Here is a 16298-nt window from a genome sequence, read left to right on the forward strand (position 1 = left end):
TAATTTTAGCCCCTTTTAAAGGAAGGTTAGAAAAATTACTAGGTGTTTCCGTTTACGGTCAATCAATACCTGTGACTTGGAAGTCCATTCCTTTTCTTCTACCAGATGTGCTTCTGGAAGGATTTGTAGTCCCAGCTTTGGGAGTATATGTACACCTTATTTAATGGACTCCTTGTGTGCAGTGTTTTCAGTCTTTAGTTGTCACCACCAGAAGTACAAACCTTCATTTGGGATTTCTTATTTTTTAAGGTACAGTGGATAACAAATTTGGACACAGATTGCTCTTCCTGGTGACAAGGAGGAAACAGTGTCAAGAAAGAGTAAGAGGCAGTTCTCATCATTAGAATCTTTGAAGAACAACAATAAAATAGCTGGAAAACATACTTGGGTGCACTTGCATGAATATATTTATTAATTTCTATACCAGACTTTAAAATGATTGAATGAGCGCCCTCTTGTGGGTAATAATAGCAATAAAACAAAAGAGATTTCTTTAAATGTTGAAAATTTAATCAGCTTTGTAATCCACAGGGTTATACTAATTGGACAAACGTCCAAATGACACAGTATACAATTTTTTAAAAGGGTTATCTACACACAAGTAGGTTAAAGTGGTCAATTTTCAGAGCCTCAACTTCCATATATGCTCTTTCAGAAAATTACTTTGCTTCCCTATGTGCCCAAGGGGGTAGTATTTTCCTTTCGCAACTCATCCTTATACAATTATCTGTCTCTTGCTTTCGCCATACTCACTCTGCCACACTGCATTCCTCTAGGTTCAAACCCTCCACATGCCAAAGATCACTGGAATGTCATTGTAAGGGTTTAGGAAGTAAATGACTCATGACTAAAATTCTCAGACAGATAGGTTCCAAGTTTGGCCTTCAACAAAAGTAAAGGAGCTCCAATTGAATTGTCAGCTAACAGGTCATTTAAAATATTTTTGATGCATAGGTCATTAAATTATTTGGGACTATAACTCAATATGACCAAAAGGGAGACATTGCTGTAACAAAACGTATTTAATTCTCATTTAAGTGCAGGTTTTTCTCAGCCTTTATAAAATGCAAAATAGGAATAAAGTTGATGTTGAACTTCGACTCATATCACCAGGTATATTTATCCTTGGATATATTTTTTTTTTAAATCCACTATTTTCATTAGGAGATTCATTTTCTATAAAACTTTCCTGTTTAATAATGAACAAGTCTGTAATGTTATTTTGATCAACTTGTACTAATAATTTTATTTATAACCAAATCCACAAGTTAACATTTAGAGATTTAAGATCACAGTGAAAGCAAATTTAGAGTGTGTGTAGCAGAGAAATATGATAGGGTAGTAAAAAAAGATTTCAAGCACAGTGATATATTAGAATAAGGGTTGTATGGGGAAATAGAATGTAAAAAAAAGAGAAAAAAGAATGGTGTAAAATCAACACCTGTTTGAAAATAGTCTATGAATTTTATCTATCTATCTGTTTATTTTTAGAGAGAGGGAAAGAGAGGGAGAGACACATTGAAGTGTGAGAGAAATATCGATCAGTTGCCTTTCACAAGTGCCCGGCCAGGGGCCTGGCTCACAACCCAGGCATGCACCCCAGCTGGGAAGGGAACCGGTGACTCTTTGGTCTGTAGGGCAACGCCCAACCCACTGAGCTATACCAGTCAGGGCTGGTCCATGAATTTTTAAATGGACAATGATGGGTTTCAAAGTGCTCTGGTATTTAGATTCCAATGGATACATTTTTAAAAGTGGTATAATTAATATTTTAAGTGTCAGTTTTTATGATATGCTGGAAATCACTTTTTTTTTTAAAGATTTTATTTATTTTTAGACAGGGGAAGGGAGGGAGCTAGAGAGGGAGAGAAACATGAGTGGTTGCATCTCACGCACGCCCCCCCCCCAGGACCCAGTTGCCACCCAGGCATGTGCCCTCAGCAGAAATGGAATGTACAACCCTTTGGTTCACAGGCTGGTGCTTAATCCAGTGACACACACCAGGGCTGGAAATCATATTCTTAAACATATGGTGAAGGTTTTGATGTCAACTGAAAATGTGCTAGAGGGTACATGGGCTTTTCACAAAGATGTTAGTGAATATAATAGCAAAACATTTGCCAGTCACTGACCTTTTGGGTCCCATTTTTGCTGGCTGCTGGTGTACTTGAACTTCTGGCTTTGGAGATCAGTAAGTGGAGCAGCTTCAGACTCCCTCTCATAAATCTTGAGAAGAGGCCTGGAGTGTGGCATCTGGCTAGTCTTGAGTTTCCCAATGTACACTCACTCTACCATCTGCTGGGCTACTAGCCCATCCATCAGAGCTTTCGACTTGGTAGCCACTGACCTGCAGCCCTTGGTTGTCATCCCACCAAAGCAAGCACTGGGGGTGGGGGGGTCGGGGGGAGAAGTGAAACCCACGTTCATATATCACTTTGCTTTCCCAGGGCTAGGAAGCACTATCCCGAGCAACCAGAGCAGTGTTTTCAGTGAGTTGGTCCTGTTGCAGCATGTGTCAGACTATTCCCTTTGTCAGAGACATTGTTAGAGACAGTAGCAGGAAAGCCAGGGCCACAGCACTCGGTGAGGTTCGGAGTAGAAACTCTCTGCTCCTTTTGTATACACTGGTGCCATAATACCAGGGTCTAACACTTCTGTTAGGTTTTAAAGCTAGCCAGATTCTGAATCAGGTATTTCTGCTTAAAAGCAATGTGATTGACCTTAGGTAAGTTGCCAAGTTTCTGAAAGCCTCAGTTATGTAGCTTCTCAAATGGGGTAATAGCGGACCCCCATGGCTGTGATGGTTAAATGAGGTAAGCATGCAGAATACACATTGTAAACACATGATCATTAATTATTATTATTATTAATATTATTATTGGGGTGACATGGAGCAGGTGGATTGAGTGGTAGGTAGAAGGGCTTGCCCTCTGGGTGGAGGGTAGGAGAGTCAGCCAGGCTTCAGGCAGGGGAGAGAGGGAAGATCATTCTAGGCAGAGGGAGCAGTTTAGGTGGACCCCAGTAAATGCTAAAGGAAACTTGGTTCAGGAAATTTCAGAAGTTCAGTAGGACTGGGTGTAAGTTAGGAGGGATCAGAAAATTTATTTGTTCCAAGTAAGGCTTTATTTTGATCTTGTTAAAGAATGAGAGAATAATTTTGGAAGATTCTTGACTTACTCTGCTACAAGGACTTGTTTTTAAATCTAATGAGGCTCTACAGCCTAGATTCTTTCAATGACTTTCTATCACAAGATACAATTTTAAACTTTTATCATATTATATGTAACCCTTATAATCACCTGTCACAAGCCACACGAGACTGCTTTTAATTCCCCAAATGCATTGCCCTTGTACATGTGCTCGTACATGTGCTATTGCCTTCACCCTGGAACTTCCTTTCTCATTGTGTCCTATGGCTAATTTCTCCTCATCCTTGAAGATACTGGATTATGTACAAAAATTGGTAGAATTTCTTAGGTAATAATCCTTTTATACAATAGGGCTAAAAGGAAATATGTAAGATTTTAACCTTTACTAAGGGTTCTGAAAGAAAATGTGAATAAGTGGAGAACATATTGTGGTTAGGGTTGGAAACAATACAACAAAGACGTTAATTCTTCCCAAATCTAGTGCATTAAATATAATCCTAATCAAAGTTACAAGTGTTTTATAATTTTAAATCAACATCCTGATTCTAAAGTTTATCTGAAAGAGTAAACATAAAGTAGCTTTGGAAATCCTAAAGAAAAAAAAGAATGGAATTTTGTCCTATAAGATGTTAATCAGTTGGAGGTTTTCTACCCTTTGTTAGCTAAGGCATGGGTACGTGATATAAACCAAGCCACTCCAGTCTCTATTAATTATGTTTCTGGCCATTGTTTCTCTGTTAGTACATGACTAAAAACCCTGGATAGATTTTCACTTAGTTTGAAGAGTAATATTAGGATGGACTGACGTAAGATTTACATTAGTGACATTCACAGATTTCCTGTTGGAGTGCATTTTAATGCAGTGGTTCCCAAAGTATGGTCTTGGAGATCAGCAGTGTCAGTATCACGTGAGAACTTACTGGAAATACAAATTCTCAGTTCCAACCTAAGACCTACTAAATCAGAAACTCCGGGGTTAGGGCCCAGCAGTCCTTTATAGCCACTTGATGCATGCTAAAGTTTGTGAAGCACATTATTAAAGAAAGAGGTGGTTGTCCTCTAGAATGGCTGAAACATAAATTGGGCTCATAGGATGCACCATCATAATAAGAGGCAGTGAAAGGAAAAAGCTGTTTCACATATAAGCCCCTGATGGAAATTCACATGGCACGCTTGAAGTCACAGGTGTTATATTTCAATCCAGCCATTCCTCACATAGACAACTCCAGGGTGAAGAGCAGCTGGAATTTATTTAATTGATGATGGTTAATGAGGCTCCCAAATAACTCAGCTAGAAAGGTCAGCTCGTAAATAAACATTTCCTGCTGTATCATCTGTCAGTTGATGTGAGCCTGTGATTGTCAAGAGATCAAACTGTTGGACCGAATAAAAAATTAGGAAGGTAAATTTACTGGGGGAGGGGGTGAGAGTATGCACCATCCATAAGTGAATTTTAAGCCATCCTTGGTTTTGTGTCATCTGAGTCACTGATCGCCTCATTAACTGTTACTGTAGAGTTTACTGTAGTTATCTTTCCATACTTTTCTTCATAAGGAAGGTTTTAACACTTGCTAACTTAAACACCCTTTAATGACAGTACTTTTTCTTACAATATTAATAGTCTCAGGTTTTAAATGTTGTCTCTTAGAAAAACACTTCCTTTTTGACACTGCAAAAAGTGAATGACTAAAATCTATTTTGATGGATTTAGAGGTAGGTAAAGGGAGGCCAAGATACTTTTGACAAGATATTCTGCAGGGAGGGACTAGGCAGAGACAAGGGGAAGCATTTCTCAACAGTGCAGAATTTTAGGGGCACCTAAAACTTGGTAATCAAGATAAACAGTATTTTAATGGCCAAAATTTATATAAAAGAAAAAACAATGAAAAAATAGCAAAGATTTAAGTAAAGACAGGATCAAAATATCTAGGTTTAGTCATATTAGAGCCTAAGGCAAGAGGAAAAGTCAATAATACCAGCCTTGGCTATGAATATCTCAGGTAAGTAAAATGTAAAACTAGGACCACATTTACTTGATTAGTAATACAAAATTTTATTGGTGTTTATAATAATATTTTGTATTTCTAGGGACATACTGACATCTCCATCATGCTGGCAACATGCTGTCCTTCTCAACCAATTCAATTATCCTTTTGAACTGGAAAAGGATTTACTTTTTAAGGGCTATCACACCCTATTCCAAGGATCTTTACCCTATTGTCCTAAATCAATGAAGTGTTACCTTAGCAGAGTTCCCGACCGGATGCCTGCAGAAAGACACCAAATTGGAAGCCTAAAAAAATACTATCTCCTCAATGCTGCTTCTCTTCTCCCAGTACTGGCCCTTGAGTTAAGGGATGGAGAGAAGATTCTGGATCTGTGTGCTGCTCCTGGAGGCAAATCCATAGCTCTGCTGCAGTGTGCTGACCCAGGTAGTGTGCTTTTCTTTCAGTGATCAACCATTTTTAAATGCCCCTCTGTATGAAGTACTTTTAAAGTGTTCACTGTATGGGGAGAAATATAAGATTGAATTTGTATATTTTGAAAACATGAAAATCAGAACAGTAGGAAGAAAATGGAAATTTTAGCTGAGAAAATCAGTGTAAATAACTTTTTTTTCCCCTCAGCTACTTAAGCCTAGCAGGTAATTGGTAACAAAACTACATTTGGGGACTGAAAATCTAGCAGATAATATGAATCCTTATAAACCAATAAGAAAATTTTTAAAAACTTTATTACTTTTATACTTATGAGTCGTATATTTCCTTGTTTATTTCCTACTACTGTGAAGCAAAAACATACACATTTAAAATCATTTTTTTGTATCATTGATCCATAAGGTTCTAAGGCAGTTTTGTCCAATAGAAATATAATGGGAAATTTATATGTAATTTAAAACTTTTAAGTAGTTTCCTGTGCGGGCTAAAAAACAAAACAATTCCCCCCTCTCTCCAAGCTAATAAATTAACAGAAACAGATTAACAGGAAAAAATGTCCAAAGTTTATTACAAATATACATGCCAGTGGTTGTCATAAGATGTGAGAGCCCAAAATGCATTGGGCTGTTGAAGTTTACATGAGTGGGAAATCCAAAAAAATCTTCCAGAATTTATTTATAAAAAAGTTGTGTATTTATTCTTACATGTTTAAACTTCAGTCATCTTCAAAGTACTCTCCATTTGATGCAAAACACCTGTTGAGATTTTTTCCCACTGCTCAAAACAGTTTTTAAGCTTGTCAATTTTGATGCCTTTTAGTGCCTCTGCCATTTTTTGTTTTTTCCACGTTGGCAAAATGTTTCCCTTTTAGGACTTTTTTCATCCAGATAAACAAAAAAGAAGTCACTCTGCCAGAGATCAGATGACTAGGGAGGGTAGGGCACAGGGGCAATTTTTGGCCAAAAACTGCTGAACATTCAGCATAATGTGGGCAGGTGCACTTGTAAATCACCCATCATTAAATGGACAAAAGCGTTGAAAGAGTCTTCAAAACAAATTCACTGAGGCCAAATGTAGCCTCTCACAATAGCGCCAGCTGGTACACTGATACAGATGGATTCATAGAACTCTCACCTAGCAGGGAAGCCTGTACTACAGGGACCCGCCATCCAGAAAATAATTCCATTTTGGGGGGTATCCCCCCTTGTATGTCATTGTGGGGAAAGGGAGCAGAGGACTGAGATTTCAAAGTAAATCGACAATTTACAGATAGTTGAGGAAGTACAGATCACATTCTGCGGACAAATTCTTACCAGGCAACCCAGAATCAGTGGGGCACAAGGAGTAATCTAGTTAACAGGCCCCTGCTTGGAGCCCTCCTATCTACTATCCTTCATTCAAGTTAGGCTAAGGTGAATATGCTTAGATTTGTTTTTTGGACCAGGTATTTCCTTCTGAATCTCAAGGGCAGGAAAGGGGAAAGTCTTATGTTTTTTCTGAGTCTTAAAGATGATGTCCAAGAAGTTAGTTTTAGAGTGGCAAAACTTAAGTACCTTTCATCTCATTAAAAAGGTAGAAAGAAAGGAATGAAATTAATTTTAATAATACATTGTAATCCAGTACATCCAAAATTTCATTTCAACATGTAATCAAAATAAGAATTTTAATGAGATATTTTGCATTCTTATTCTTACAGAGTCTTCAAAATTAAGTGTGTGTTTTACACTTACAGCACATTCATCCTTCCATTTGAACCAGCCACACTGCAAGTGCTCATAGCCACATGTGGCAAGTGTGTGTAGTATTGGACAATGCAATTCTAAAAGAAGATTTAAACATTCTTTTTTTTTTTTTTTTTTTAGAATTGATGTGAATTTTATTTTTATTTATTTTTGTTAAAAATATTTTTAATAGTTTATGTTTATTGTATTCTTTCCATTACTGTTTGTCCCCCTTATACCCTTTAACACCTCCACCCACACCTCTCCCCGCCACAGTCACCACACTGTTGTCCGTGTCCATGAGTTCTTTTTCTGTTTTGCTTGATTTCTTTCCCCACTCAACACCCTGGCCCCAGTGCTGTCAGCCTGTTCTCTGTCTGTGAGTCTCTTTATTTTGCTTGTTAGTTCAGTTAAAAAGTTCTTTTGAAGTAACTGTTGTTACCAATATTATTAGTATAAAAATGATGAAATGTAATGAATGTACACTTGCGCAAATATTTAAAAGTAATTAGTCAATATTCATCATAATTATTTTCTTTATGAGGCCATGGGACTTTAAAAAAAATTACTTGAGGTTTCCCTCTGTGAATTACTTATAGCTAGATGAGTCAGGGTTTGCATCAATTCTGTCTGGTTTTTGTTTGAAGGTTTTGTTTTTATAAATGCAAATGCTATTGTACACATAGAGAAGAAGGTGGAAATAGTAGGAGTTGTGTGATGTAGTAGTTTCACTAGTTTTTTAAACCCCTGAATTACAACCTTAAATCACACAGTTATCTTTCATCAAGTCTTATTTTAATTATCAACGAGGTGAGCACTCTCTGGGTTTTTTGTTGTTGTTGTTGTTGTTGAAGGCAAAGGATTGGAGCCATCTCAATTATTACAAAAGACTGTTTATCGCCTAGTTGTTAAAATCATTCATTTTCTCAACCAAGGCACTAATGTGTTGAACTTTGGTGCTTTGGAGGATTCTACACCTGGGCACAATGTTCAGTAATAAGATACTGGATGGGTGGGAAGTTTACTTCTCATATGTAAAGTTGGTGAATTGTGAAAGGAGGTGCCCTGACTCAAGGCTTCTCCTCCTTTAGGAAGTTGATCTGAAAACTGATTGTTTTGAAACTGTCCCAGTCCACATACCTCTTAGAAAGTTGTCTATATCCCCAGGCCATGCACATCCCAGTTTGAAGACTGTTAATTTGTATCTCCATTTGAGAGCATTCCCTTTTGAAAAAGATTACAAAAAATTTTTATGAGAACTGTGAATCCAGTTGTCCTAGGCATTAGTACAAATATACCAGTTAACTGCATATTTAGGAGGAAACATCCTGTATGTTTTAGAATTGTGGTTAAAACTTTGATCGTGAAGTTTTCTGTATTTTATATAAGAAATAACAAAAAAGATTTTTTTAAAGTTATTTTATGATTTGGGCTGAAGCTTTATGGAATCATGTGTCATAGGCGTACTTGTATTTTACTCTGTGTTCCTTACAGCATTCTTATTTTTATATTACATCACTTTTGAAAATAGAATTTTTAGTATTGCCAAAGATGGAAGAGAAATGTCAATTTGGGGCACCATTTTGAAGAGAGGCCATTTGAATCTTAAATATCCTTATTAGTAGACTATAAATATTTTACATGCTTATGTTGGGGAAGGTGATTTGAAGGTGATTAGGAACCCAAAGGCAAATTGATATATTCTAGGACTTTGAACTGCAGAAGAATTTTCCTGTCCTTACATCAAGGGCAATGAACTACAGGCAGTGTTTTAAGTAAAGTAGCTTTTCATCTAAGTAGGACTAATGATAATGGTTTACTAAGAAGTCCAGATGTCTTCATGCTGATGCTCAAAGCCCATATTAGGTTAGCTACAGTGCTTGAATTTGGAATGCAGAGCAATGCTAATCAAAGCATTTATAAGCACAACCTAAAATGATGGCTTTGCTTAATATGCATATACACCAAATTCCTTTAGATTATTACTGGCCTTTATTCTGGGCCAAGAGGCTCACAGCTTTGAATAATTAAAAAGCTTATGTTTTAGGTTGATTAAAAAATTATTCTACTTTTCTGTTGGTCCAGCTGCTCCTTTTATCAGTGGAAGTGGGGTTCTCATGGTGTCTAAAGTAAAAAATCTTACTAGAGACCCACACTGGAGGACGTGGCTCTGTGGTATGGTTTATTGAAGATGCGCAGTTAAGGGAGCTTCCCTCCTGACTTCCTAATGTCCCATGTTCCTCTATCTCACCATGGAAAAAGTCCAAACATGTCCACAGCAAGGCCAAGACAAAAGCCAGTGTCCAGAGTTTTTGCTTCATATTAAAACTTGATCCTTTGGAGATCTCAGGCAGCTGCTAAGCAGTCTCAGTCCTGATCCACGCAGCTTAGCTTGTTTCAGGCTGCTCTGGTGGCAAAGTCCATGTGGCTTCTGGCCACGTGGCTACGAAGGCCACATGACGATGGAGAGAGAATAAGTGAGTGCATGGGGCGAACGCATTTCCAGGTCGGGGAGAGAGAGCAAACTAGCTTCTTTGTTCCCTTGGGATATTAGCTTGGGCTTGGAACAGACCAGTTGCCTTTTCAAAATGACCGATCAATTTCCCAGGCTTTCGTGGACTTGGGATGGACTTACACCCCTAAATAGACTAACAGGCTTCTATGGTCCAGCACCTCTCCCTATACCACCCCTCCCCCCTAACAATCTTGTACAGAATGGGGGAAGGGAGGAGTGTTAATCCACTTGTCCTAGCATTCCTGTAATCGCCTGGGGTGTAAAGCTGTAGCTTCCTGGCTGAGTAAGCCGACTTACGTTTCCTAGTTTGTTAAACTCAGTGTCTGGTTTCTGTTGCTCCCCTTCTCAGTATCTAGCTAAACACCAGTTTTTACACTCCCACACCTGTTAGCACAACGATGGACTATCCATTGTTTTTTGTTTGTTTTCAGTCAACACAGCCTTTGATACATCCTGGTCTTGACAGAAAAGCAGCAAACAATTCAGATTCTAAATAGAAAAACATTAATACACTAAGAATGACCTAGTTTGGCCATGTGGTTTGATCAGTTTTCTTGCTAAGGGTTGTAACTCTCCAGGCATGAAATTTTCTTTTGTTGTTTGTGATATCTTTTTGACATCGTTAGTCTTTGGTGGTAGAGAAATTAGAAAGACTACTTTCTTTACTGAACTGCTCCTGCCTTCCTTCCAGCTTCCTTCACACCTTGTAAGTACTATTTATCTCCTCTTCCTGCCCTGCTAACTCCTTTCCATTCTTCCCTGAATTAGGTGTATTTTCTTTGTGGTAATAATAAAAATAAAAATAATAACCATTTTGGAACACCCAGTATGTGCCAAGGACTGTATTGATCACATTGCATAAATCTGTGTTTTTCAAATATTTTTATTAGTCTCTGCTTCCAGCATCTTATGTTGAATCTCCTTGTAAATATCTTTCTGAAGACCTAGGGCTCTGAGGAGCACAGTGTGACTCTCACTGGTATATATGATCTTATTTAACTCTACATCCTATTATTTGGGCATTATTAGCCCCATTTCAAAAATGAAACTGAGACAAAAAGAAATTAACTAAAATGCCCTAGGTGAATGACAGAACTGGGATCTGAACTTAAGTTTTCACTCATATATTAGCTCTTGGCCTCTATTCAGCATTCTCCAACTGTCACTCAACGGCTGTGTTGCCCAGCATCCTCCATTAGACAGCTTCTTGAGGCTGACCTTTGTGTGAGTAGCAACTAGCACTGTGCCCATAACAGGTGCTTAAGAAACCAGAACTTTAACATGTTTATACTCTCAAGAGTGTTTTAGTCTATTGTCTATCACTGTTTAACAAATTGATTATTACCATTTTGGTTTTTTGTGTTAATTTATTACAGTTTCCAGGTAGCTCAAAGATTCTTACAGCCTTTACAGCTCTTTTACTATGTGGACAGTATCATTATTCCAATTTTTATATTGGGAAGGACATACGAAACAATCATATTATGAGGTAACGCTATACTGCTTTCCACCGTGGCTGCACCAATCTGCATACCCAACAACAGTGCATGAGGGTTCCCTTTTCTCCACATCCTCAACAACCCTTGCTGTTTGTTGAATTTTTTTTTTTTTTTTTTTGGTTGATAGCTATTCTGACAGGTGTGAGATGATATCTCAGTGTGGTTTAAATTTGCATTTCTCTGATGATTAGTGACATTGAGCATCTTTTCATATGGCAATTGGCCATCTGTATGTCCTCTTTGAAGAAATGTCTATTAAGATCCTTTGCCCATTTTTAAAAAAAAATTAGTTTAAATTAAACTTGGGGGTGTGGAGGAACAGAAAAGAGAGGGAGAGAAACATCAGTGTGTGAGAGATACAGTGATCAGTTGCCCCTTCCACACCCCCAACTGGGGACCAGGCCCACAACATAGATATGTGCCCTGACTAGGAATCAAACTGGTGACCTTTCGGTTCACAGGCTGGCATTCAATCTACTGAGCCATGCCAGTCAGGGCTCCTTTGCCCATTTTTTTAATTGTTTTGTTTTGGTGTTGAGTTGTATGAGTTCCTTATATATTTTGAATATTTACCCTTTATTAGATGTATCATTGATAAATATGTTCTCCCATTTAGTGGGTTGACTTTTCATTTTATTGATGGTTTCCTTTGCTGGGCAAAAACTTTTAGTTTGATGTGATCCCATTTGTTTATTTTTTCTTTTGTTTCCTTTTCCTGAGTAAATATATCAGAAAAGATACTGCTACAAGAAATGTCCAAGATTTTACTGTCTATGTTTTCTAGGATTTTTATGGTTTCAAGTATAAGATTTAAGTCTTTAATCCATTTTGAGTTTAGTCATGTGTACAGTTTAAGAAGGTGGTCTAGTTTTATTTTTTATACATACCTGTCCAATTTTCCCAACACCATTTATTGAATAAACTATCTTTACCGATTGTATGTTTTTGCCTCCTTTGTCAATAATTAATTGATGATAAAAGTGTGGGTTTATTTTTGGGCTTTCTGTTCCATTTTCTATATGTCTGTTTTTAAATTAAAAATGGAACTGCTTTATGGCCCAGTGATTCCATTTCTGGGTTATATTTGAAAAAACCCATATTCAAAAGACTCTATGCACTCATATGTTCATTGCAGTGTTATTTACAATAGCCAAGATTTGGAAGCAGCCAAGTTCCCATTAGTAGATGAGTGGATAAATAGCTGTGCTACATTTATACAGTGGAATACTACTTGGCCATAAAAATGAAGAAAATCTTACCCTTTTATGCTAGGTGAAATAAGCCAGTTGGAGAAAGACAAATACCATATAATTTCATTTATATGGGGAATCTAATGAACAAAATAAACAAAAAAAATAGAAACAGATGCATAGATACACAGAACAGACTGCTAGCTGTCAGAGGGGAGGGAGCATGGGCACTAGGTAAAAAAAGAAGGGATTAAGCAATAAAATAAAATTAAAATCTCATATACAATAGTTTGGTGGTTATCAAAGGGAAAGGAGAGGGGGAGGTAAGAGAGGGTAAGGGGGGGATAAATGGTGATGGAAGGAGACTTGACTTGGGGTGGTGAACACGCAATACAGGAAACATGATGTATTATAGAATTATACACTTGAAACCTATATAATTTTATTAACCAATGTCGCCTCAATAAATTCAATTTAAAAATCATGATATGGCCAGTGGATCTAAGGAATAATGAACAACTGAAAATAAACAATTGTTTTTTTCCTACGTTATGTGTACTAAAATAAATTAATGACACTTCTAGTTTCAGGGTCTTTTCATGGACAAAAGCTGCCATGTACAGATGTAAAAGCCTTAATGACTCTCTCCCGAATTTGTTGGATTCACCCACTTTCTTAACTTAGATGAAAAAATACCAAGATTTCATTTATTTTTGACAATCTAAGCATGAAAATCATTCTGTCAGTGTAGTAAGTCTTAGTACCTACATGAAACTTGGTTTGATGCCTTATAGTGCATTCTTTTAAAAGTTTAGCCAACCTAAGACTATTTCAAATAACATCCTCTAAGCAAAACAACAATTTATCATAAAGGTACATTTCAACTTACAGCTATTTTAAAACGCTCAATTGAAAGTCTTTATTAAAGCTAAAATTTAATGAAAAGGTGCCTGATTTTCAGATGTAGTAGTTGAAGTATTTTTATTATATATAAGTAGTTTTATTATAATGGCATTTTTCAAATCAACTCAGCCACATTTAGTGAGCACATACTATGTGTAAGGCATTGGATGGTAGGTACAGAGCTGGAAGGGACAGAGAAATAACTAAGACTTCTGTTTCCTGGGGTATGACAGACTCAGTACCATAACCAACCCTCTTGCTGAAAACCAATAAATGAAGGATATAATGTTAAAGAAAGATAATTTTTTTAATGTATTAATCATCTCCAAATACTGAGTGGCCAAAATCTAAGAGATAGTGGGAACCTAGAAGGTAAATTGATCATTGAAGTTGGCCTTTGGCTTGACCTGATTTGCTTAACCTGAAAAACTTGCATGTCGATTTTTATTACTTCATGAAGATTCAGGAATAGAAGACTAAACCATAGCCTGTCCAAGTAGAGCATATACTAGGTTAAGTTACATAAAAGTTCTTTCCCTCCACGTAAGTTAAACTACAAAGAAATTGTCCTCTCCAAAGGACTGAAAAGGAAAACTGTCAACTTTGGTTGTGGGGGAGACTGGAAATACTCTGAAATTTTGTAACCGCAATTAAGCCAATGTACACCATTATAGTGAAGTTGCAGAACACTGAAAATAAAAAGACAATAATTGCAGCCAGAGAGGACATTTTATCTTTAAAGGAACAACAGACTTGAGAGTTGATATTTGAGAGTAACAATGGAAACCAGCATTTAGAGGAATGATATTTTCAATGGGCTAAGAAAAGATGACTGTGAATCCTGAAATATAGTCACCTAATTATCCGGGAAGAGCAAAAGTAAAATAGACTTTTTCTTTTAGGCAAAAAGAGACTGTGTAAGAATTTGCCACCAACAGTTCTGAAGGATGTGCTTCAGGAAAAAGGAAAGGTCTATCTTAGTTGGAAGGTAACGATACCAAAAAATGAAGAGCAGAGAAGGTGGGAAATAATATGGGAAAATCTAAGAGACATTGACTACAGAAGCCAATGTACTAGCGTTTTGTGCACTTAAAAAATATAAGCCCAAATAAAACGCACATATACAAGATCTGTCCAGAAAGTATCCAGTCACATAATATGATAAATAGAGACATTTATTGAAAAATATACAAGAAACAGTGTACATAGGGCAATGACTCCTCAGTTGCCTTTAAAGTAGGCACCTTGGGACCTCACACAGTTCTCCCAATCGCCATCAGCTGCCCCTTTGTATTTTCCTGAATCTCATCAATGGTCTGAAATCTCTTCCCGTTCAAAGGTGATGTTACTTTTGTGAAAAGGCAGAAGTTGCAGGGTGCCAAATCTGGGCTGTAGGGGGCCTGAGTTACCTGGGTGATTTGATGTTTTGCTCAAAAACTGCATGAGATACGATACACGAGCAGGCCAGTTGTCATTGTTGGAGCTGCCAATCACCAGTTGCCCATAGCTTCAGTCTTCTGAATCATCCAAACAGTTTCTGAGGAGGAATATTCAAGCTTAATGCAAAATTTGATGCAGATTTATTGCTCTACTCACTGAGCGATTTTGAATGTGATGGCCACACAGTACACATGCTCACTCAATGGTGTCTACTGTCCCCAGTAACTAGTCCAGTGAAGTCATCATTGTTCACGCATGCACATTCCAGTCCACTTTCCTTGGCTGGCCGGTTACATTGATATCCCATGAACCATTTTATTTATATTAACAGGGGCTGGACTTTTTCTGGACAGACCTCATATCATAACAATAGTATCTAATTTGGGAGTTATTATTATAAGAGATTTGTATCTTCTAGGAAAAATGGTGAAGATTGACTTAGATTTTTTCATTTACATATCCATGTTAAAATCTTTAGGGTTACTTCTAAATAGAAATGGAGTGTAAAATACTTAAACCGAAGCAGGGAGCAATGGAATTGAAGATAATTAAAACATGCTTTTTTTTTTTTTCTTTGAGGCTCTCAGCATCTGATAAGCAGTAGTAGAGAAGAGGGGTAACTTCAGAGGACTCTCTCTTGGCCCCAGTTTATGAACCACACATTTGTTTGGTTTCACAATTCCTTCCACCCTTTACCTCAAAACTTGAGCTGCTTTGATTGTCTCCAAATCAGCCTGGAGAAACCCTAGTGAAGGCTCATGCCCTTCCTGCAGGTGGCTGCTGCTGTGGTGCCACTGCCATGAATTGAGCTGCTAATGTGTGTCAGCTGACCAGCAGAGCTTACCAGCCTGAGTGCTTGCTATACCTCACCTTGGGGATGACTTCCTTAGCATTTGCCTGGGAGGGCCTGGCAACACAAACCCAAAGTGTGGAGGAGTTATCAACACTTGGAAGGGACCCTTAACCAATGAAAAAGCAAGAGAGATGAAGAAACCAGCAGGTGGTTCTTTCTTGCTACCCCACTAAACCTCATTTCCTTCCAAGGCTCCGTAATTTCAAGCTCTGGACCTATTATGCGAGTCTGAGCAAAGCTATAACCAGCTCGATTACAAACCCTCTTACATTAGTGCTCCCTCCTTGGATGATTCATTTCATTTTCCTTTTTTTTTTTTGGCTATCACTCATGCTCTCCCAAGATTGCACTCTTGATAACATAAAGGGTTGTTTTAGACTGTATTCTAGTGATTCCAGGCTAAGACAAGAACTTTTAGACACCTGTCCATAATCTGCATTAGTGAATCCTCCAAAAACTATTCAAAATAAACATGTAAACTAAATACTAAAAAATTTCCTACCTGAGCAAATGCAGCTTTAAGTTTCTTTCTTCCTTTCGAACAAAATTGATGCTATCTCCTGAGCTCTTGCCATATAGAAATTTGGAGC

General features: G+C 37.5%; 1 protein-coding gene across 1 annotated transcript in view; it reads left to right on the top strand.

Annotated features, from left to right (window-relative positions):
- Nucleotides 1-16298, top strand: part of NSUN3 (NOP2/Sun RNA methyltransferase 3) — a 64934-nt gene that overhangs the window by 5544 nt on the left and 43092 nt on the right. Inside the window, exon 3 of the mRNA XM_054585252.1 lies at nt 5238-5581. Within this exon, the coding sequence (XP_054441227.1) occupies nt 5238-5581 (344 nt within the window). The remainder of the gene's footprint in view (nt 1-5237; nt 5582-16298) is intronic.

The sequence above is a fragment of the Pteronotus mesoamericanus genome, unplaced genomic scaffold (genome assembly GCF_021234165.1).
Source record: "Pteronotus mesoamericanus isolate MK-2021 breed Mesoamerican mustached bat unplaced genomic scaffold, CSHL_Meso_final contig_82, whole genome shotgun sequence".
In the NCBI taxonomy this organism is placed as follows: Eukaryota; Metazoa; Chordata; class Mammalia; order Chiroptera; family Mormoopidae; genus Pteronotus; species Pteronotus mesoamericanus.